General features: G+C 36.5%; 1 protein-coding gene across 1 annotated transcript in view; it reads right to left on the bottom strand.

Annotated features, from left to right (window-relative positions):
• Positions 1-24,153, bottom strand: part of LOC306800294 (cadherin-10) — a 93,020-nt gene that overhangs the window by 43,697 nt on the left and 25,170 nt on the right. The window contains exon 2 of the mRNA XM_079302234.1: positions 12,058-12,435. Within this exon, the coding sequence (XP_079158360.1) occupies positions 12,058-12,288 (231 nt within the window). The 5' untranslated portion in view covers positions 12,289-12,435. The remainder of the gene's footprint in view (positions 1-12,057; positions 12,436-24,153) is intronic.

Genomic DNA, 24,153 nt, shown 5'->3' with positions numbered 1-24,153 from the left:
ACCAGTTTCTAAACCAAATGGTTGGAATGAGTAGTTGTGTCTTTTCTCAGCTGTTCTTGAGTGTGGAAGAGACAAAATATCCCATATGATCATCTCTAATGCACCATGCAGTATTACAAAGTTTTCTACAAAACAGGAGTTTTCTCGTGGGTTTCTTGTTTGTTTGTCTTTGTGTTTCTTTTAGCCACTGGCTTAATGAAGAAGTATTCCAAATCCTCATGCACAACCTCTGTTTCTGTTGTGTTAATAAATGCCATTTGTTTGAAAATTATTAAGAAAGGACACACATTCTCAAAAAAAAAGAAAAAAAAAAAAAAAGAATCCCAACCAGAACCCGGAAAAAATCTCAGATCACCAAAACATTGGCAGTGAAGGACAGCACGATTACCCCTAACTTTACACCAAGAGTAAATTAATTTGCATATGTCTTTCCCTCCCAAATGCTTTGAGATACAATGCTTAGGCAAGTTGAAAGGAAAGGCATGATTGAAGGAATACAATTTCAGAGGCAGGAAGAGCATCTACACTGCTGCTTGAATAAAAATGTTACCAGAAGAGTTTATTTGGTAGGTCTGCATTGTGTGTAAGACAATAATTCTAAATCCAGATAGCATAATTGAACTGCAGACCACAGATCTAGGAAACAGAAGGAAGGCATGGTCAATATGAAGAAGAAAGGCTTTTCTACAACCTTGATAAAGGGAACAGAAAATATGAACAGATTTGCTGTTGAGCATCTAGGTTCTCTTCAGCTGTTAGATGTTCTTGCAAGTATGCAGAATCTTTTTTCAGATTTTGCATGCCCAGTCACCTGAGTCTACAGTGCACACAGAATTCTTTGCAACTTCTTAATTTTAAAAACTATGATACTGTGAATATCCCAGAACATTATCTTTCTTTGTTCAATACATATTTTCCATCTAGCTCTTTGCATAAATTTGTTTATGCATGCCTTTTTAGTACACCAAGCCTCCTAACTATTCACTAATAATTTCCTAAGCTCTTTAGTGTGTTCAGATGTGTAAGGTACATTTGTACCCTCCTTTCAAGCATTTGAATGGTCTATGAATTTGGTCTTTGAAAAAAAAAAAACTGACAGCTTCTGTTCCCAGGTTTGAAGAGATTAGGAACTCATCTAGGGTTATGTATTTAAAATTGCTAAAGAGCAGCATATTATAAAATTAAAGGATATTTTTTTCCCTCAGTGGTTCTTGAATGCTTTGAAGTAAATCACTATTGAAAAAACTCAGGAATCGGAAATAATTGTTTGAGAAAGCAACACTGATAAGTTGGACAATGATGTTTGTTTACTCTTGGAAGCAAATTGTACTCCGTCTTCAGGGACTTCAGATACTGCCTCAAAACAAAAGGTATTAGAGACTTTGGAAGAACTTACCATTACTAGTATTTTTGCTTCAGTTTATTTTTAATTATCTTCAAAGACAAAAACACTCCTATAAATATAAGGGAAACCTTTCAGCAGGAAGACATTTTAAAAGGGTAAACATCAACTTTTGACTTCTTAGAACTCTTTTCCTCATGGGTATTTTGTTGCAAGTCACCAATTTTTCCACAGTATTACTCGCAGATTTTCCTTGTTATCTGTGTGTACAGGATATGCAAAAGGTCATCTGTATCTGATTTAATTTAAAAAAAATCAAGAGAAGGAAAAAAAAAGCCCCTAAGGAGAACCAGCCTTTGAATTACTGCTGCAACTACTCACTATTCACACATTTATAATTTCAAATTAGGTATAGGTCAAACATTTATAAAGCTCTCTTTTATATTATGCTTTTTAATTCCTTGAGTGAATGAATGTACTGTGATGAAGCAGTCTCTACTTTTCTTGAGTTGTGGCTTTGAATATAAATAATTTCAGTTTTATCATTTCTTTCCCTTTTGGACCATCTTCTTGAGGCAAGCAGATAGAATTTTAAAGCAGAAGATAAATTGAACTGAAAGGAACTGGAGAGTTCAGATTAAACTATTTCCCAGTTTCTTATACTATTTTGAAGCATGATGTTGTTTTAAGTACAATGCATAATCAGATACAAACTGTAAATGAAAACCACCCAAGAGAGCTATAGCTGTTCTTCACAAAGGCAGCACATATATCCTATTGGTGATTTTACACCTGCTGGAAGTATGCCCAGTATTTTAGACTATCTTCCTTCTAAATATTCCTGACAACTGATAGATGTTATTTCATTTCGTGCTTACACAGATGAGAATTATTTATTTTAGAAATTGTTTTCAAAATGGCAGACTACTGCTACTGGGATTACTAGGAAAACAATAATCTATCATTTAAAAATAGTTTTCTCAGAAACTGAAAAAAGCAGTGGCAGGAAACCTACCTCTGTGACTAGCAGAACCATATTGACCCCTCAGTCTCATTTACCACTTCTCATCAAATTGATAAATGGCTTGGACTCAAGTACGTGCAAAACAAAAATGGAGAAGTCAAATAATATTATTTACTCTTGCACCAAAACAATAGATAGTTTTCATTAAATTATTTAGGTAAAGCTAGTCTGCCAGAATTCAAGAAGCATTGGACAGTGCTCTCAGGGATATGGTGTGATCCTTGGGGTTGTTCTGTGAAAGGCCAGGGGTTGAACTCAATTCTTGTAGGTCCTTTCCAGCTCAGGAGATTCTGTGGTTCTATGATTCATACATTCCCAGTGCATTTAGCATGCTACCTCAAAGTCAATTCTCAATACCATTAGACATGTGATGTGCTTCCATTTACTTAGCAGAAGAGGAGGAAACAATATTCACCTACTTGTTCCTACTCGTATTTGCGTTAGTTTATGAGTAGACTTGCAAAGTATTTGCATAAAAGTAAAGCACTTGAAAGCAATTAGATGGAATTGGAAATACATGAAGTGAAACTCCCACACTGTTTTGAAAGTGTTATTTATGAAGTACTCATAGCAGATTAAGTTTGAATATAGCATGTAATTCTACAATACAGAGAACTATAAACATGGACAAGGAAATATTAAAAAGCTGTTTTAACATATGTGAGCTAAGCATGTTATCATATATAGAGCAGGTGCCTGAGTAGTGGCAGCACTGGGGGCTCTGCCGGGTGTTCCCTGTGTGGAGCGGCCAGGGCTGTACCTAATCAGTATCGGGGCAGTACCGGGTCAGTAACAGAGCAGTACCAGGCTGTACCGGGTCAGTACTGGGGCAGTACTGGGGCTGTACCGGGGCAGTACCGGGGCAGTACCGAGGCTGTACTGGATCAGTACCGGAGCTGTACCGAGGCAGTACCGGGTCAGTACTGGGGCTGTACCTGGGCAGTACGGCAGTAGCAAGGCTGTACAGGGTCAGTACCGGGGCAGTACCGGGTCAGTACTGGGGCTGCACCGAGGCAGTACCGTGGCAGTACCGGAACAGTACTGGGGCTGTACTGGGTCAGTACCGGGGCAGTACCGGGGCTGTACCGGGTCAGTACCGGGGCAGTACTGCGGCAGTACCGGGTCAGTACCAGCTCTGCCCAGCCCGGCCCTGGGCGGTGCCAGCGGCTGCAGCGGCCCCAGCGCAGGGCAGGGCTGAGCCCCTCAGCCCCGGGGAAAGCCTGGGCAAGGGAGGACAAAACGCTGCCACTGACATATGACAGCAAATAAATACTTTTTAGTGCTTTACCTCAAAAGTTCAACATACCAGTTTAGTATGCAAAAACTGTGCCTGAAACAGAAAGCTTTATATTGCCTGCAAAGAGTCATTTTGGTCAGGAAGAACAATTAAGTTAATTTAATTTTCAAATGGCTCATAACTTTCTTTAGCAGAACCTAAAATTTCCATAAGTATCTTCCTCTGCTTTGCACCTTCTACATTCAGTTTTAGTTTGCTTTCTTTAGGAGGGGGGGAAATTTAAACCACCTCATTTTTGTAAAGATCTATAGCAGATTCCAATTAAAGACCATTAAAAGTGGTCAGCTTAATACTCATGGTCCTATAGAGGTCAAGGAAACACAAGAACAGATTATACAATTAGTATTTGCTTGTAAGCTGAGTAAATATAATTTTAGAGATGATATCCCACTTCTTTGACTGAAACTCCTTCCATTGTCATGATCTTTAAAATTGTGTAAAGTATGCCCAAAACTACCCATGAAAGTGAAAAAAGTCCTCTTCTGTGCTTAGTGTTTATCTTAGTGCTACTGTATATATGCACATTTATGTGTGTCTACCTGAGCTATAGATATGTCTACCTAAGCCATTTAGTGTCTTACTGTTATTTTTCTATGTATTTTGCTTTGCTTCTCCTTTTGGAATTGCAAGGAGTTAAAGAACACAGTTTCCTGTCTTGAACACCATTCGCGCCACAGAAGGACTTTGCCATGAGACAAGTACAGAATGGAGAAACAGGAAGACGTGAACTCCAAAGCCAGAGATCTGACCTTGCAGACATCTGGTTAACTCATCCTGTTTAATGCATCTAGGTAAATTTCTCCCTATGGCAAACTATTGTAAGGAAGGAACTGCTTGTACACATATCACTGGTCAAAAAAAGACTGCCTCAAGTTATGGGACAGATGGCACCTGCAGCCACCAATGAACACCTAGGCCCACCCAAACATCCTTTCACGGATGCCCAGAACTTGGATTGTAATCAAGGCCCCCACAACAGGAACTTGGGATAAGATAAAGGTCATACTATTTTCCAGGTGCTACCTCAGATGCAAGGGGAAGTTTAACTGAAAGAGAACACATCATTGATATTGGACACAAAGAATAGAGAACTTATGGATTACAAGGAAAGTCAAAGCAGCAATTGCACTGAATCAGTTCTGATTGAGTAAAAGGTAGTTCTAGCAGGGGGAGATCATGACCCACCAACTCAAAAAACTCACTAACTCAATAGATAGGAGAGACTGAGCATGTGGACAAATTATCATTAGAAGTAATGGAATAATTTAAGCAATAGAAAAAGAGAACTGTGTTGACAATGAGCATTAATCTATTTGCTTGCTAACATGTGGAGATATTGAAAAGTATTGAACAACCTTGGGACCCCATCACCAAGAAACCATGGGGAAAGAAGGAGCAAGAGGATGTCACTGAATCCATGGGTAGTGACTATCTTCTTCTTGATTTTTCTCTCTCTCTCTCACTCCCACTCTTCCCTTCCTTCCTCTATTTAGTTGTATCCTTCTACCTTGCATCATATTGTTAAATAAGATCCATACTGTTGACTTAGACATATGGTCTCTTTGAACCTTAGTTTGACTAGAGTTATCTCAATAACTGGATCATAACAGGAGCCTTGGAATCTCAGAGCATGATTTACATCTTGAGATCATGGTTCACTTTATTTACCAATGAATCATTTACCACAAGTGTGTCACAAGGTCCTCTGGCTATTACCTGTATATGGATATGTGATGTAAGCCTGAAACTGATGCAGCTACATCATAAACCCACAAAACTTCCCTCTTCCATGATACCAGTTGATAAAGAAGATATTTCGGTTGGATTAAAACTAGATTAACACTGTTAGCCAGAAACTTTTTCCCTTATTAATACCCAGACTAGCATTGGCATGCTCTGAGGTCTTTCTCTTGTGTCCTAGTCATACAGTATAAAAATATAAACAGTATAAAATATATACAGTGTAAAAATATAGGACATATATATATATAAATATAACCTCCTTTCAGTTTTGTCAAATCAAACCTTCTCTGCTGTAATAGAGATTAAACGGCACTAGTGTTAGTAAGTCTATTGTTTCAAATTTTTAGTCCTTTTCATTCTAGTTTTGCTTTCCTTCCTTCCTTCCTTCCTTCCTCCTTCCTTCCTTCCTTCTTTCCTTCCTCCCTTCCTTCCTTCCCTCCTTCCTTCCTTCCTTCCTTCCTTCCTTCCTTCCTTCCTTCCTTCCTTCCTTCCTTCCTTCCTCCTTCCTTCCTTCCTTCCTTCCTTCCTTCCTTCCTTCCTTCCTTCCTTCCTTCCTTCCTTCCTTCCTTCCTTCCTTCCTTTCCCTTCCTTCCTTCCTTCCTTCCTTCCTTCCTTCCTTCCTTCCTATCCTTCCTTCCTTCCTTCCTTCCTTCCTCCTTCCTTCCTTCTTCCTTCCTTCCTTCCTTCCTTCCTTCCTTCCTTCCTTCCTCCTTCCTCTTCCTTCCTTCCTTCCCTTCCTTCCTTCCTTCCTTCCTTCCTTCCTTCCTTCCCTCCTTCCCTCCGTCCCTCCTTCCTTCCTTCCCTCCTTCCCTCCTTCCCTCCTCCCTCCTTCCTCCTCCCCTCCTTCCCTCCTTCCCTCCTTCCCTCCTTCCCTCCTTCCTCCTTCCCTCCTTCCTCCTATTCCCTTCCTCCTTCCCTCCTTCCCTCCTTCCCTCCTTTCCCCTCCTCCCTCCCTTCCCCTCCTTCCCTCCCTCCTCCCTCCCCTCCTTCCTTCCTTCCTTCCTTCCTTCCTTCCTCCCTTCCTTCCTTCCTTCCTTCCTTCCTTCCTTCCTTCCTTCCTTCCTTCCTTCCTTCCTTCCTTCCTTCCTTCCTTCCTTCCTTCCTTCCTTCCTTCCTTCCTTCCTTCCTTCCTTCCTTCCTTCCTTCCTTCCTTCCTTCCTTCCTTCCCTCTCATTGAGTAGAACAAATACTGACACCCCCAAAAGGACAAAATTTCTTTGGAACATCCACTTTCAGCCCTGTTGGATTTGGTCTGCACACATGAAACGAAGAGTAAAATGCAGTAATCCATTCCAGTACCATTTCACTGTGAAACACCAGAGTTGTGTTGTAGTGCTCTGTGCTTCCTCACAGTTTCTAAAATTTTACCAGTCGGCAACTGGGATTGTTCACTTAGGTCTTTACATTAAAGTGTGGGGCACAGTTGAGCAAAAATATTATCAGACAAGTTGGACATTGGGAATCATCCCCTTAAGCAGCTGGGTTAAGTATGCCCTCAGTATGCCCTACTCAAGTGACTTAACCTCTCTTTCCTTCTGAGCAGACAACACTTTAAAGAAACTTGCACATACAGACATCTGTCCAGGCCTGTGAAACCACAGTCTTTGAACAAATATCTCTGACTTCAAATTCAGGCACACAACTATGGCCCTTTCGGTCATCACTAAAAGACTTGTGGACCCTACAAAGCCTTTGCATTCCTCAACAACTGTCAATTCCATTCTGTGTCATCCAGAAAAACTCAGTGTCTTGTAGGGATACATCCAGAACAATAGCTAACAAACAATTCATTATTTATGAGAATAAAACCTTAGTGTTCAGCCTGGTTACTCTTTGCCACTAGTACCTTTGCTGCTGTTTCCTGAAGCAAGAAATCAGAGCCTCCAGAATACACGGAGGTTTCCAAAGAAATAATCCTTTTGTCAACAGAAAATCAACCCTCTGCACACTTAACAATTTAGAGTAAGTGATGAATCTAAGCAGTTATAGTCATAAACTTCTACTAAGCTGAGTCCCAGTAGACTGAGAATGAATCTTTCTCAGCACTCACTGAAAATCAATCAACCTCCAGGACAAACCTATAGGAAGCTTGTGATGTCTCTGATATTATGGGAAAACAATATTTTACTCTGACACTGTTGACCTGTTCCTAAATATCAAGGAGGCCACATATGTACCCCCAAAAGCAATCATTCATATGCTTGAAATGAGCTGGTGCCTTAAATAACCCTCTTCTCAGTCTGTGTTTTAAGTCTTTCTGAGAAGGAAGTAAATTTCTAAATGTTGTTGTGTCTCAAATGTCAATTCCACCACAGTGCAGTATTTTCAGTAAGATAAGGTTTTTGAAGATACACACCTGTGAATAACTTGGGGTGTGCTTCCAGTAGTTACACCAAAAACACCTCACACAGAAATTGTTAAAGTACTAGCTGCTCTCTTTCACCTTGACAGATCACTATTCATTTATTCAGTTTGCAGAATATCTTCCATCCCTTCCCATTCTTTTTTATTGATCTCTGTCATGAGAATCTGCTCTAGCTGAAAATTCAACCTCTACAGGACTTCATTGCCACATAGCTGATTACTGTCACCTGAAAGACATTTTATATCTCTCAGTCAGGTCTTCACATCAAATATTAAGCCTGCACATTAGCAATTGCAATTCAAAACCCTACTCGTTAGACTCTCAGAGCAGCAAAGGTCTTTAAAAAGAAAAAAAAAACAAAAAAAACTATGGTAGGAACCCTCTTCAGAAAACAAAATGCAGAGATTTTTTAAAGGGTTTGGTATGTCTTTGCCTTACCACTACAATAGCATCAGTTCATTGGGAGCTTTTATTGAATGTGTCACACCTGAAGATGAGTCCTTTGAAATCAAAACATGATATTTTGTACTACTCTCTCCAAAACCAGTGCTTTTGGTAGTTGCTCCATCAGAAAGAAAAATACAAACAACATCTGAGGCTTCACTGCCTTACCTCTTAATGACTGTTATGTGGTACATTATCCACAGTGTCAATAGACTAAAACTGTAACTGCTGTTCTTGAAAAACTGTCATGCACGCACAGATTGCTAAGTCTTTTCCTCAGAATCATGTCTGTTTTGGGACTCTCAAAGTGAAAGGAACTAAGCGAGGTTGGCATGTTCTGCTCTTGACACCATCAAATATAATGACTACCCTCACAAGCATGTGGTAGTGAATAGTGCCAGGATAATTCTTTCTGTTAATGGTTCTAATATGACACACAGAAATGTTATATACATTTATGAGCAAATATATGATAAATTATCCCTTGAGATACTAAAAAACACTGCAGTGTTACTAAGAACTTCAGTCTCTCAAAGCGCTGAAATATTTGTGTCAGTTGATCTTTTATGCAACAAAACTACTCTAATGGAAATTGCTAGAAAAAGTCAATATCTATCTCAGAAAACTAAGCTGGAAAAATATCTGCAAAATTAAACAATTGACAAGATCTGTTGAGACAGTAAGGGGGGAGCTGAACTTTAATGTGAATAAATATTTTATTTGTAAATTTATTTTTGAATGACTGTACTAAGATATTGTTGGTACAAAGTAGTGCTTCCTTTAGGTGATGACTACTAGAAAATAAAGTTTAGATTTAAAAGATTTTTTTTTTTTTTCTGGATATACTCAAAGTAAATTAAAGTTTTTCAGAACAGTCTTGAATTTATATAATATTTTAAAATTTCAGCACTTGATTTGAAAAATAATAAATTGACCTTGAAATTGTATACTAAGAAAATTAATAAAAATTATGAATCAACTTTCTATAATATTAATAGAGTTTTCAGACATAAGGTTTACACTTCTTTTAGAACATTCCTTCATTGTTTAGCTGAAACAGGGATGATGAATTTTACTCAGATTTTCTTCTAGTATATTTTTGCAGAGGCACATCAAAGACAAATTGTACTATTGTAGATATATATATGTAGGTTTGTTTTGTCACATGGCTCTTCTTTTTTACTTCAACATTTAGCAGGAATTATTATTTGAGGTTCTGAATATACAAAAATCACTTGCATAATTTTGATTTCTGTTTTAAGGATGCTGTGTATTACATGAAGGAAAGGATGACCATCCTCTTTTTGTCATAATAAATGCTGATAGAAAGAAACCTGGGAATATTCATAACCAGTCCGTATGTACTCTGACACCATTTCACACAGAGAGTTGACTTAAAGAAGGAATGCTTCAGTTGCTATGGGATTATGTATCTCATTAATTCATTGAACCCCATTTCCATCATATTATTCTAGGTGAACATTCTCAAGATGACCTGAACAGTGAAAAAATAAGTGCATATATTGCATTGTGAATTGTAGACACTTGTTTCAAGAGTATTGTGATATTCAGTTATTAAGTTTCCATTTATTAAGTTTCTCTGACAGATGTTTAGATGCAGGTTAACAAACTAGAAAAACTATATCAGTCAATAGATCAGAAAGTAGAATATTTAAAGCATAAACCCAGGTGAATCAGCTTTGGAAGTTCTGTTGATTCTCCTGCTGGCATTGCACAAAAATTCTCTCTTAGTCCTTGCCCATGAATTATTGAATTCTAACTTCTGCTTGTATTATCTCCCAAAATTTCCAAACAACACTTCGAAACACATTGAAGAGAAATTAACAGGAAAGTGGTATTTTATGTCACCCACCTATCAAAAAAAAAATTGTCTCTGGATAAAATCTGGTAAAGGAAGCATTCAGAAATGTTCTGAGTATAGATCTGAGATAGCCACTGGAAAGGCAAGTGCAAAAATAAGGGAAAGGACATAGAAATTATAAAATTTATGCAGAAAAAAAAATAATCAGTAATTATTTATTTACGTAATAATTGTAGGCTTTGGACTATCAGAATAAATCATTAATCAATGTAGCAATCAATTTTTTATTCCATACATAATTATATCTCTCTATCTATATATATAAGCAACAAATAAAAAATGGCTTACTCATTTCTAAGCCTGCACTCTTAAAGTTTTACTTGGTGTTTAAATTCTGAAAGTTTTAATAAGTATTTCCTTTCACAAATCCTTCAGTGTCCTTAATTCTTCCAGTAAATGTTTTATAATATAATACTCCTATAGACCAGTAAATGCTGGGGCCCAACTGTCTGGATAGCAGTTTTGCAGAGTGACCTTGGGGTCCTTCTGAGCAGCAAGCTGACCAGGAGACAGAAATGTGCCCTTGCAGCAAAGGTCATCAGCACCTGGGCTCCTTTGGAAGAGCATCTCCTGGAAATCAAGAGAGATGATCTTTCCTCTCTTCTCTGCCTCAGTGAGATACTTCTGTATTTCTGTGTCAAGGTCCAGGCTCACCATATGAAGAGAGGGACAGAAATACTGGAGGGAGTCCAGGAAGTAGCCAGGAAGTGTAGGGAATTAGGGCATTTTTCATATGAGGAGTTGCTGAGAGAGCTGAGATTGTACAGCCTGGAGAAGGGAAGGCTCAGCACAGAACTTATAATAATGTTTATAAATACTTGCTGAGAAGAAGGGAGGGAGACAGGCCCAGTTTCTCTTCAGTGACTGAAACAATAGGCACAATGTGATATATAAGAAATTCCCTTTAAATATAGGAACTAATATTCTACTGAGTGAGTGGTTGAACACTTGAATAGTTTGTTCAGTGAGACTGTGGAGTCTCTACCTTTGGAGCTATTTAAAATCTGACAGTTCTGAGGAAGATCAAGCTTACCCTGCTTTGAGCATAGGGTTTGGACTAGATGGTTTCCAAACTTGCCTTACAATCTTCTTCTGTGATTCCATGATTTTCAAAAAGTCAGTATTTCATCATGGTATTTCTTAGGTTCAAAACCATGTAAATTCTGGAAATCTGCTTTATAGGAATTGAATTTCTTTGCTTATAATCAACCATTGGTGGTAAGTTGTACCCATTACTGTTGACACTACATTTCATTTTCAAGAAATTACCATTTTGAATTAACATCTTGCATCTAGTTTGGATATTATTGAGGCATTATACATTATATATTTTTCAATTAATTACATGGGAAATTCTAAACATCAACAGAAAATAATTTTAAAGGCACTTCCAGTGTTGCTTATGTATACCTCTAGTAGGCTACACAGTCACATGTACCATTCTGCTGTCTTCTATTGTAGTTCATTTGCTAACCATGTGATTTCTATCACATGGCTTCAAATGAATCTTGCACCCTGCAAGTTAATTGATTTTTCAGGGAGACGTAAAGAGGAAGAATATTTTTTCTTAAAAATAGGTTAAATTCCTCAAACATGAGCATAGAAAAAGAATGCAATATCTTGTATGAAATATGAAATATTCAGAGACAGAGTCAGAAAAATATTTTATAATAATTTATATATTATTATGCTTAGATAATGAAGACATATTGAGTGGGCTGCTAGTAGGTATGATGTGATGAAACAAAAAATCTGTGAAAAATATTTTCATTTGTTTCCTTCAAGTATTTCTAAGTAGCTCTAACTAGTAACATTAAGTTAGTGATTCTAGTAGAAGAAACAGCATATCTGTTTCTTGGAAGTCTTCTTCTTACACATCAGAACAGAACATAGAAAGTAAGACTCTGTGGACAGATAAGAGCACTTGAAAATTATATAGAAAACCTTACAAGAAACCTACCTTTCCCACATACTGATAATCAGATCCTGTGTATTCCTCTAAAAGAAAAAACTGATTCCACATCCAGCCTCGCTTCTGGCGGTGAATTACTTTCCCATCATTCCCTAAAGCACGTCCTCCAAAGCTTTTGGGTCTGAGATCAGGAGTCCTTCTGAAGAGCATTTCTGTATGGCAGGGATGTGGCAGCCACATCCAGAGCAGCAGAAGTAACAGGACTTGCTGTATTGTCATAGTTCTCCACCGCTGATGCTCTTCAAGCCGGTCAGCAGCCCAGTGTAAAGTTTTGTTTCTGTTGGTTTGTTTTTTAGGTATCTAGTTTCTGATCCAGCCAAGCAGCTTCCAGCAGCTCATCTCTGAACTTTATACAATAAGCAAATCCTGAAAGAAAACAGAGAAGAGACAATGTAATGAAATGCATTCACTCCCTAATGTCCAACACTGCTGCTACCATACCCTTCATAAACAAAACCTAATGATATAGAAAGCAACCTGGTCAGAAATATAAAGGTTATCCATATAGGGAGAACACTGAATATATCAGGTAGCTGCTGTAAGAATACTTCCTTTAAAAAAAAGTAAGAATACCATTAAAAAATTTCAATTTAGAAATTTCAAGAGTGTTCTTTATTTAGACTGTAGGATTAGTATTGCTGAAACTTACACATTAAATACTTCTGCCTTTGCTTCAAATGTTTTCCACCCAATTTCATTTACAAGAATCCCAGTGTTTTATTAATCTTGGTATCAAGAGACACAAAACTCTAACACAAAGTAGTTTTAGAAATTACAAATGGTAAAACATCAGTTCTCCAAGGTATTTTAAATGGTAAAAGGGAATATCATATGCATCAGAAGAACTACAACATGACAAGAAGTAAACTTTTAAACAGAAAAAGTTCTTAAGATGGTCTTGCAATATAGAGTGATATGAACTTAGCCTTAAACCCTAGGAAACATTTTTATAAATATGAAAGCCTGTTTTCCAAATATCCTGAAATACTGAGTTTAATTTTATTTTGGGAAATGATATTGCAGGGAGAAGGCAAGCCTCTCCCAGCTCACCTTTTTTTTTGTCTTCACTTTTTGCTTTGCTTTGCCTTATTCTATTTCTTCCTTCATCTAACAGAACCATGAGATGTTATTTCAGCAAGAGAAATTTAATCAAGTTCTCTTCACTTTACTTTATCAGCATTTAAAGAATAGCAGTTTTTGTTAGTGAGACCATTTGGAAATTGTTTCTCTAGTAAATTATAAAAAACTTTGATTTATCATCTTAATAAAGTGTAGTTTTTATTCAGGGTGGTTTTGCTATTCTTCCTAGCATATCCATAAAAAACATAGATGGTTGTTGCATTTCCTTGGATATTCTTCCACAAGTGGCAAAAAACGCAAGTAGTAAAAAGCTTGGGTTTTCTTTTCTTATCTTTGCTGATTTTAATAGGTGAGCAACGTGCTCTTCTTTCAATGACTTTATACTATATTTCACTATCATCTTAAATATTTTTATTTTTCAAAGAAGAGCTATGTAAAATTTCAGAAATTCTTCCTGTACTTCAATTTGGTATTGTGTTACTTCAATTTGGTATGTGTTACTCAAACTATTTCCATTAAACCTGTGTTGATTAAAAGAGCTTATAATCAAATGTCAGGATTTTTAAAGTGGACACACTATGAAATACAGTGATATAGTTTAAAAACTGCCTGTCTGTGTGTAGGCATAGTGTGTAGTTAATAACTGAATAGATTATTTTCAGGAACCACTTATTGTCTTCAAATTATATTCACTAAGGAGAACACTTTCTCCTCTCTCCCAGCATTTGGTGAGAGGGGAAACAACTACTCAAATTAAGAATTTTGACCCCAACTCTGTTCTCAGTAACTCACAGATACCCATGTCCATTGGTCTAAGCAAGCACCAAAATGTACATTGTCTCATTTACCCCTTTTCTGTTTCTCCTAAAAATTTGATATTTACTTCATTTGTGAACTTTGATTAAACACAAAACAATCTATTCTAATATCAGCTACTAATGCTGAATATGCTACATATTAAATATAACAGCATGTATAAACTGGTGAAGTGGTCCTCCACCTTGGAAATTATTTATCACAATTCATACTTGTGTACTTTTGAGATAAAGATATACTGAGTGAGAGATGAGGGCTAGGATTTATTGTAAGATAATTAGAAATGTTTTTTCTCAGAAACCATAACAAGTTCTCTCTCTGTTTCCCTAAAATTTGGAAAACTTGGGTTTTTTTGACAAGGGTATGTAGAATTTTCTTCCCTCACTCTTTCTTTTTGTGTGGGTGTGGGGAAGTGGGGGGAGAGTTTCTTTTTTCACTTTCTTGTTGCCATCAGTATATGTATTCCATTATCCACACATTATTATTTGATGTAGAAGTGTTGTTAAATGCCTCTTGGGAAATAATGCTTCAATATTAGGGGTTGTTATTGAATTTCCTTCTTGTTAAATTAGGTCAGCAGAATGAAAGCTCGGATGAAATTTGTTAAACTCACAAAAGTAGCTAATGTACGTGGACTTGGCAAGCACAGCTGCTTAATGGATGTACATACCAGCAAGGCCTTTTCCCTCCTTTGAGACTCCTGCTGGAGTTCAGTTTCCTGCTTCAAATGTGATGAGCTTGATAGTAATCTACTCTAAAGCAGTAACATTTACCTTTAAAAATGAGCTAGCAAAAAAGAAAAAATAGACCAAGCTAATAAAAAGCATTGTAAAAAGGAAAAGTTTGAAGAGAATTAGATGAAGGTAACCTTTTAATACATAACTAAGAAAGTAAACAGAAATCTGAATTCTGTATTAGATTGCATATCTGGATTCTGTGCTGGAAGAGTCAATGGTGGAAGAAATATTTTTTACCTGTTTGCTTTTTTGGTGTTTGGGGTTTTTTGGTGGTTTTGTTTGTTGATGGTTTGGTTGTTTTTTCATTTCTTTATAATTCTTTGGGAAACTAGTTGGAAAACTGTTAAACTTTGTGCAAAAAATTTATCTCAGGGGATGGTTTGAAAACTCAGAAGAGTTTTGATAGCTTTGCTGGCTTCAGATATTTATTTTAGAAATAATTAAATAGTTTAAAATAGCTTTACATAGTTTTAAATGAAACTATTTCACCAATCTTTCTCATCAAATGTCTCTCTACCTCTTGTTCCAGAAGATCTTGAATTCTTGAATTTTTGTCACAATAGAAAAGAAACAAAGGAAAAAAATAAAAGCTTTTAAAAATTAATCACATATATTCAATTTCTGTGTAAGATCTTCCTTTGTAATGTCCATATTTCTGTGTAATATCCTTCTGAATTACAATAAAATTACTACAGAGGAATACTGTGGCCAACTGTACTCTTATTTATATAGGTTTTTGGTTTTGTAGTATTTTTTAACGAGTTTTCTTAGAAAAATGTATAGTATGCAAGAGATGGCTAAATCATCACTGAAGCTGTTAAATGGCCATTAGATTTCAGTTAACAGTTTTAAAACAATTAGGCAATACTTTCCACAGTTTGATCATTTCTATATCTCTCAGAATTTAGAAGAAAATATTTTAATGCTGCTCAAAATGTATTCATGTGATTTTCAACTTCTGGCAAAATTTATGTACTGCTTCTCATTCATGCAACTCCTCCTTCCAATACTAAAACATCCTTCATGCTATTTAAAACTCGTAAGACTGAACATGAACATGGCATAAGAAGGGCCATGACTGCCTTTAACTGATGCATGTGTCCAAGTTCCACTTACTGGTTCAGGAGACAGAACTTTTACACTAGAGATGTTATTTCTATATTAAATTATTCCCTCTTTTTGCCATTGTTTTGGCATTCATGTATAGGTGCTTTTGGAATTCAGCAGAACCAAATTTAAAATACAAAGTTTAATGCGGATCAAAAGACTGCATTAGTTGAATTTTTTTCTAACAAAGAAATTTTAGTAAATTTCTCCTATGAGAAGCAAATTTGAACAAAAAAAAACCAAAAAACTTGTGATAGCTGCCATTTAAGAATTTTGTTATGTATTTGACCTTGGTCAGACTTGAACTGAATTTTAATTGTGCGACATTTCAAAAAGCTTGTTTAAGGAAAGATATTTATGTAATGTCAGTCATGTTTTCTTCCTTTCTCTTTCAGCTGGGAGCCATTCACAGCTCTCATCTTGTCTTTCAATCCTTTTTGCTATGTTTGTACAAAAGAAAGATATCTTTGGAACTGATGATGCTTTCTGAAAAATTAGATTAAACTGTGTTGGAATCTCATGAGGAGAGAAAAAAAAAAATTATTTCACTGGAAGTATGCAGAGCATATTTTTTTCTTATTTTGTTCTTGCTGTGCAAAGTTGATGCCAAGAGTGCTATTCTAATATACAGCCGCAGTGAGAAACTTTTCTCACTTTCTGTCTGACTTCTCCAAATTTCTGGACCCTCTCCAGCCACTGGTATAAAGCTATCACCACGTTCTGCAGACCTTCTATCATAGCTCCTACAGCCTTCAGCCTACGGCCAAGGTTCCTCTGGACATCAGCCATCAGATATAATTCCTACCATTTTGGCTCTTCCTTGAATTAGGCAACTTGCTAAGCTGCCTCTGTTTCATTAGAACTCTGGTTCCTGGCTTATGATGGCAGAAATTAAATTCAAACCTACGGCTAGGATTTAAAATAATAGGGACTATTTAACAAGCTAGTAAAAGTAGAAGTAGCAGGGCAGCTAAGTACAGGAACAGCTGTGTTTTCACTGAGCCTCAGAAAAGCCTTCAGCTCAAATAGTTTAGTTTTGTCAATTTATTTGCCATCTCTATCAAAATCAGAAGTTCTAATGCTTTAGAGCACAGTCAAATGAAGCAAGTACATTAAAAAGACACCTTTGCAAGAGCCTGTAATTCAAAACACAGCAAATCTTTCTCTCTGTATATATAACAAATTGGTGTAAGATATCCCTTAAGGGAAAAGAATGAATTTTTAAGAATAATTTTAAGAGTATCTGAAACAGACAAATTAGGTCTGTCAAATGATCAATTCGTAATGGATTCTAATCTCATCATTCCTTGTATTATAGATTTAATGTTCTTTACTTTATGTATTATATCCCAATGAGGTCAACTGAAGTAACTCATAATTTAATTGCTTGATTCTGAACTATGAAGATAATTGGCAAATTATCAATAAGCTGCTTATTTCATAGGTTGCAGCAGAACCCTTGTACACCACAGTGACCACACTTCAAGTTATTAAATTATAACAGGAATTTGCAAAGTAGTCAGTTATACCTTTGAACTTTATAATTCATTCTTCTTTATGAAGTCCTTCAACCATTATTCTGCTTAGGAATTTGAGCTGAATGTACATAGTTCAATGCTAAACTAAAAAAACCCAACAACTAACATTTCAGGGATTAGGTATTGTAATTTGTAATACTAATAATATTTCCAAATTATCAAAACTGCTTCATTCAAAGGAGTGTTTTCTGTTTTTTTCACAATTAATGGGGAGAAAGATAGTGAAAAACAAGCAGAGAAAACAAAGGAAAAACAAATATTGAACATTACAATTTTTGCTAGAGAAGTTGATTTTTTGGTCTACAGGAGATTATATATAATCATATATTATGTCTTATTTTTAAGTATATTTATGTATTTTAAATCCTAACTGTTGGAATAAAAAACAAAACAAACAAAAAGCAAACAAACAAACAAACCAACCAAACAAAAAACCAAACCAAACAAACCAATAAACATGCACTAAACTAAATCCCAAGTGGAAGGTTAAGGATGCAATCTGGATTCCACTGCTGGTAGTTTACTAATTGGATATCCACAACTGTACTTAAGCAAATGGAAATCCAAAGTATGGAAAATATAACTCCAAGCTAATGTTAAACTGAGGAGGGAAAAGGCATCAAAACTCACTCCTTCCAGTCCCTCTGCTGTGAAGAATAATCCTCCACCCTCTAAAAATGTCTGGATGCCTTGTCTCTTTAAGGAAGAATAAAACTCTCAGGTTTAAGACAGAGTGGGACATTCAAAAGGTGAGCAGAAGACCAGAGAAAAAGCAAAAGTTATTGTAACTGCTAAAAGCAGGCCTGAAAGCGTCACAGATCCAGAATTTTGGCTTTGACTTGATCAGCCTGTCCTGAGAGAATCTGCATGTACATCAGCAATCACTAGTGAAATCTATCTGACACCTGTGAAAATAAAAATCCTGTACCCATGACAATCTGTGAAGAAAAAAATGTAAATGTCTGCAAAGAAGAAAGACATTAGCATGTATGCACATAAAAAGCTACTAACCAAAGAACTGAGTGCAAAAAGGTTACTAACCAATTGGAGGTAAACATGATGCTTTTAAAAAATATATAAAAATATAAGCTGTGAACATTAAAGTTTGGCTATTGCTGTATGAACTTTGAAGTGTTATGTCTGTCCCCAGAGCGATATTAGTACGTAATCTAGAATAATAATTTTGACTGTTTATTAATGAGGATTTTGTGTGTTAATTAGATTAACTGGATAGGTAACAATAATTCTTAGCACTCTATATACACTGAATACACCTTTTCTTACAGTAAGACATTGAGAGTACCTATTATAGAGGTTTTCTACATAGTTAAATTTACCACTGTCACTAAAATTTTGTGGGAGAAGTTATACATGCAGCAGTGACAAAATGGCAGGTGACACGTGAACATGCAAAATCTATTTGAATATTTATAATTTCTGTATCCTGCGAGGTACCCAAAGCATTTCATTACACATAGCATCCTGCTCTCCCTTCTAGATGACTCTTTCCTATTTCTGAGCTAAAGTTCCACAGGGTAGCTACGCAATATTTTTCTGCATTATAAGGATGAGCAAATATGGAGTTAATTTTTTAAATTTATAGAGTGTATAAGCCTTCCCTGCTGGACTCAAGAAAAGAAATCAAAGTATTAAAAAAAAAAAAAAAAACTAAATACACTATCTAAAATTTGGAGGATGTAGCAAAAAATGGAAAGATCATATCAGGTTCCACAACATAACAATAAACTCCTCTGATGAGTTTACACAGGCAGGCAGCCAGTACACCCACAAACCCATGTCTGAAATGCAAAGAGTAAAATTATTTCATTACTCCCTAACCAGAAGATCCTGAAGCAACACTGGGCAGAGACAGCCAAGAAGAAATGCAGGCACCATCAGGCTCAGTCCTGGTGGACAGCAGCCCTGCTGTTTGCACACATTTGTCAAGGGCCTGTGTATATGTAGTTTACCACCACGCTCTGATCGCTGTGATTTTTATGATCTTTGCTTTGATCTGTCTCCCAAAGAAGGGAGCTCAAGCACACTGACATCATCCCCACACAGAAATTCTACTTGACAAAACAGAGGACAAACAGCAGTAGACTGTACACCAGTATTCTCCAGGTCATGGCATTCCCAGATGCCTGGTCATCTGACAGAATCTACCTCCCACAGCCCACCATTCTTCTGCTTTTAACCCTGCTCTCCCAACAGATACCTAGGCACAGTTCTGGAAAAAATAATGGTGAAATATAATAGTTCTGAACAATCTCAATATAGTGGATTTTTTATCAGTTATAAAAAAAAAAAAGAAAACAAAAAAGAAAGAAGATACGTGGACAGGAATATTATTCTTAAATATGAAATATTCTTTCCTCTCCACTCAGCTTCAATATAAATTCAGTGTTCAGGTTTGAGCATCCATCTAATTATTTATAACATGTAAATTATTAGCCATCAGGCTAGCAACAAAACATTTAGCAAAAAAAAAAATATTTTGAAGAAGGAACATCTACACCTAGATGTTACCCAGTCTAGAGAAAGAAAACAAGAGGTAAAAAGGGCTGTAATTTTTAGAACCACTTAGTAAAAGTAAGAAATTATTTTCAATGCACACCACAGATAGTCTAAGCAATTTACTTCTTTCCCAACCACAGTGATTTAGGTTAAGCATTAACAAAATCTTCCTATGTATTTGGAGGGATAGTTGGCAGCTGAAATGAGATGTGACTGAATGATTGGAAGAGCAGTCTGAGCAAACTTCTTTTAGGAATGGGCTGCCTGCAGCTGGTAGGACCAGAGTATTTCTCAATATCTTTTCAAGCTCCATCCCACTGAACACTATGGCTTCTTTTCCCATGTCATTATTTCTTTGCCTTATATCTTTCTATGCCTGGTGCCAATGCTACCACTGACCACTGCTACCACTGGTCACCCTATTCTCCTCTACGAGTATGGATTGTTCATTCCAGATAAACCATATCCTTTTCCATATATCTGATTTCATCTCAAAAGTGACTTTAGATTTGCTTTTGTGGTTGAAAACAACTGAAATTCTCTTCCTTGCCAGTCAGCACAACATGCTTTTCCACATCAAATAATAGAGTCCTAGACACATGGTTCCCTCTCATTTAGAGGTCTTGCCAGTCCTCTTGAGTTTCCCCTCCATAAGATTTTGTATTTGTATTTATCCCGTAAATTGTCTTCTATACTTCCCAGATAGTGAATTTAGCTCTTTCTTCCTCCAACAGGAATTCATATATACCTTCCTAAATGATTATCCTCTGTGTTTAGCCTATAACCATCCATATTTATTATTAGCAGGTTTTTTTTACAAAGGTAAAAAAGGTCTTTTTTACAAAGACTGCTACTTCATATACTATAAAATCTAACTGAAATCCCAGCTATAGCTTTTCAGTTTTTGATCCTTCCTTCCTTCCTTCCTTCCTTCCTTCCTTCCTTCCTTCCTTCCTTCCTTCCTTCCTTCCTTCCTTCCTTCCTTCCTTCCTTCCTTCCTTCCTTCCTTCCTTCCTTCCTCCTTCCTTCCTTCCTTACTCCTTCCTTCCTTCCTTCCTTTCCTTCCTTCCTTCCTTCTTCCTTCCCTCCTTCCCTTCCTTCCTTCCCTTCCTTCCTTTCATTCCGGTTCCTTCCCTTCCTTCCCTTCCTTCCTTCCTTACCCTTCCTTCCTTCCTTCCCTTCCTTACCTTCCTCCATGCCTTCCCTTCCTTCCCTTCCTTCCCTTCCTTCCCTTCACTTCCTTCTTCCTTTCACTCTCCTTGCCTTCCTCCCTCCCACCCTCTCCTCCTCCTCTCCCCCCTAGACCTACCACTACTCCTACCCTGCACATATCCCTACTCCTACCCCTACAGCTATCCTTATTTTCTTTCTTACCGTTTCAGCGGTGACAGACCATGGATTTTCTGGAAATAGAATATCAGAAAATTCCATGTGAATTTTGCCAAGAATTAAACCTGAGAGATCATTGAATATCTAGACCTGGTAACTATTCCTTCTCCCTGTACTGAAATGTTTGCCTGAGCAGGGTGAATTATAATGAATAATGCTGACCAGTTAAGAAAAAGACATTATTTTTCTTCAGGGCAGGTGGAATTTTAAATCTCCTAGCCTTTGCTACCCAATGCTTTCACCTGCCAGCAAACTCTAAGCCTTATTAGGGAAATAGAATAAGCACAGAAGCGTGCCAAATATCTAAAAACTCACTCTAATCTCATCAGGAGTTTATATCTTCAGCTCAGGCTGAAACCTTACAGCTTCAGAGAGCAGAGGCAGTTCACTAAAGCGTAAAGAATTGGGGCATTGAGAGACTGTGCCTGCTTAGAAAACTGTGTAATTTAATAAAGTGTTCATTGATGTCTACACAGTGGCTCCTCAAACTTGTGTTACTGCCTGTGCCTGCAGCATGGATAGTCACATTCCTGCTAATTAGATGATAGCAGAAGGATTACATTCTTTCTTAGCAGTCAGGAAAAAGTGGAAGCAACCATTTATCATGAAAAATCACAGCTGAAATTAACAAAAGGCTCAAATTTTAAGAAAGTTTGTTTAAAATATGATTTTATTTTCCACATTTGAATTAAAGTGTAAGTATTGCAAAATTCATTCAATTATTGACAAATTTTATAAAAACCATATTTGAAAGAAAAAAAAATCTTGAATGACACAAAGACACATTTGCAATGCATATGATTTTTTTTTCCTATAAATATTTCTTAGAGTGCCTGGAGTTTCACCTTGTGCTCAACTACTTTATAAATATTTTAGCATTGCATTATGTTACAGCTTTTTGTTGCTGCCAGTTTATTTAGCAAAACAAAAGTTTCTTATGGGTAGCAGTTTGTTGGACCAGTATGACCTGATGTTATGGAAAAATAATTGTCGGGTGTGTAATACTACTTATACTAGTTTGCTGTCATTGGATGAAATGTTCATAATTTCTTCACTTTCAGTGAGTCAGAATTACAGATCTTTTATAAGCCTGTTCATAAGCTGTTAAAAATGTCAAACCATGACAAGAAATCTTTTAAGAATATATCAGATGCATGTATAGTGTATAACAGTCTGTATTTTTTTGTGCCTTACATTAGACAATCTACTGTACATTGCAGCACAATGAAGTGTTTTCAGTTTAGGCAATCTAACATTTTCTGTTGCCTATGCAATGTGAAACTATCTGTTGTATGACATATATAATGAGAGCTCCTTCTTCCCAAATGGTTCTTACTTTAAAACAGTACACAGCAGGATGCATCCAACACTTTTATAAATTTGCTTTACAGCAGGATTAACTGTAAAAACTTGCAAATCATATAATAAAATTTACCCTTTTTTGCATATCTCAGTAATGAAAAGGATGTGTCTTGATTTGTATTATCAAAGGATATCTCCTCTTAAGCAGCACATGAGCATGGGCATGATAAACGGATGATAAACATGGGTCAATTAGAAACCTTGAAGGCAAGGAAATTTTCACTTGAGAATGTTTTTGTGTGCTGTAAAACTGTCCTATAGTTACACTGACATTCAAGAGTGCTTTTCTTGCTCAGAAAATGTAATTTATACATATACTAACACTGCTGTATGAGAAAAGAGAGGTAGACATTGATAAGATAAATTAAATATGCATAGTCTGAGCCTTGGGCTCCACATTTGGATCAAGTGTGTTCTGAATGCCTTCTGCAGTATCTGTATATTACTATGCTTTATACAATCTCTGTTTGTGTCTCAGCCTTCAAGGTACAAGAGGTCAGGCCAATAGAATAGATTCTGTTGGACCACCAAGCTGAGCTGGAAAAGTCATTTAAACCTGTGCATTCCAGAAATATTCACTGGACAAATCTATTGACATTCAAGAGCATATTTCCCTTGCACAACTTCTTTTGATGCATCTTTCATGTTTGATGGTTATACAGAGATAGATATGTTGGTTTGCTGGCCTTCTATATGTTGTCATTTTTCGGTGTTGACCATAGCATCTGAGGAGACAGTAATAATATTGGACTCTTGCAGAGATAGCCTAAAGACAGCCACTGAATTTGCGATAAAAGTCAAACAAGGACATGTGTACTTTTTCCTGTCCAGGTATCATCTATGTAGAACACTACCTGAAAATAAATCAAATACTTACAAATTATTTCAGGAAAAAATCAATATGCTGAAAAACACTTGTAACACCCACCTCCACAATGTGAGGAGAAACTCTTCCCAGCAAGAACACTTCTCTGGAGAACTAAATCACTGAATTCTACCTTTTTTTTTTTTTTTTTTTCTCTCCATGATGTAACACATTTCACACTCTTCTATGTGCTTTTTTGAGAAATACATGAATGGAAATCAGCAATCACTTTGCACTGGAAATGACCTTGCATGGGTAATTGGTAAGGGTTACATCCAGTTGCCACTAGAGACATTTTATGCAAAAAGTTATTTCATCTCTGATCTTTCTTTTCTGGTTTTCAAGGGTAACCAACAAAACACCTTTCAAAGATAAACCAGAACAGAACTTCAAAAGTCATCCAGGTGACAAAAACAATGAACTTGAATGGGTTTATCTTTTTACTGTGCATCATATCTTTTCTCCCTTCCCTTTTAACCTCTGTATGTCTGCAGGTTATAAACTAACTAAATCTCTTTTTCCCTTGAGAGATAAATTTCTCTTGTTATTCCCTACAACACTATTTTCATACCAGTCTATTTCATTGGTAGCAAATATATATGTATATACATTTTTACCTTACAGAATTAATGCAATTGATAGGTATCTAATTAAAATTTCTTCAACTTCTCTG

Source organism: Erithacus rubecula, assembly GCF_903797595.1.
Source record: "Erithacus rubecula genome assembly, chromosome: 3".
NCBI lineage: Eukaryota > Metazoa > Chordata > Aves > Passeriformes > Muscicapidae > Erithacus > Erithacus rubecula.
The sequence above is the reverse complement of the archived record's forward strand: the minus strand, read 5'-3'. Positions and strand labels throughout refer to the sequence as shown.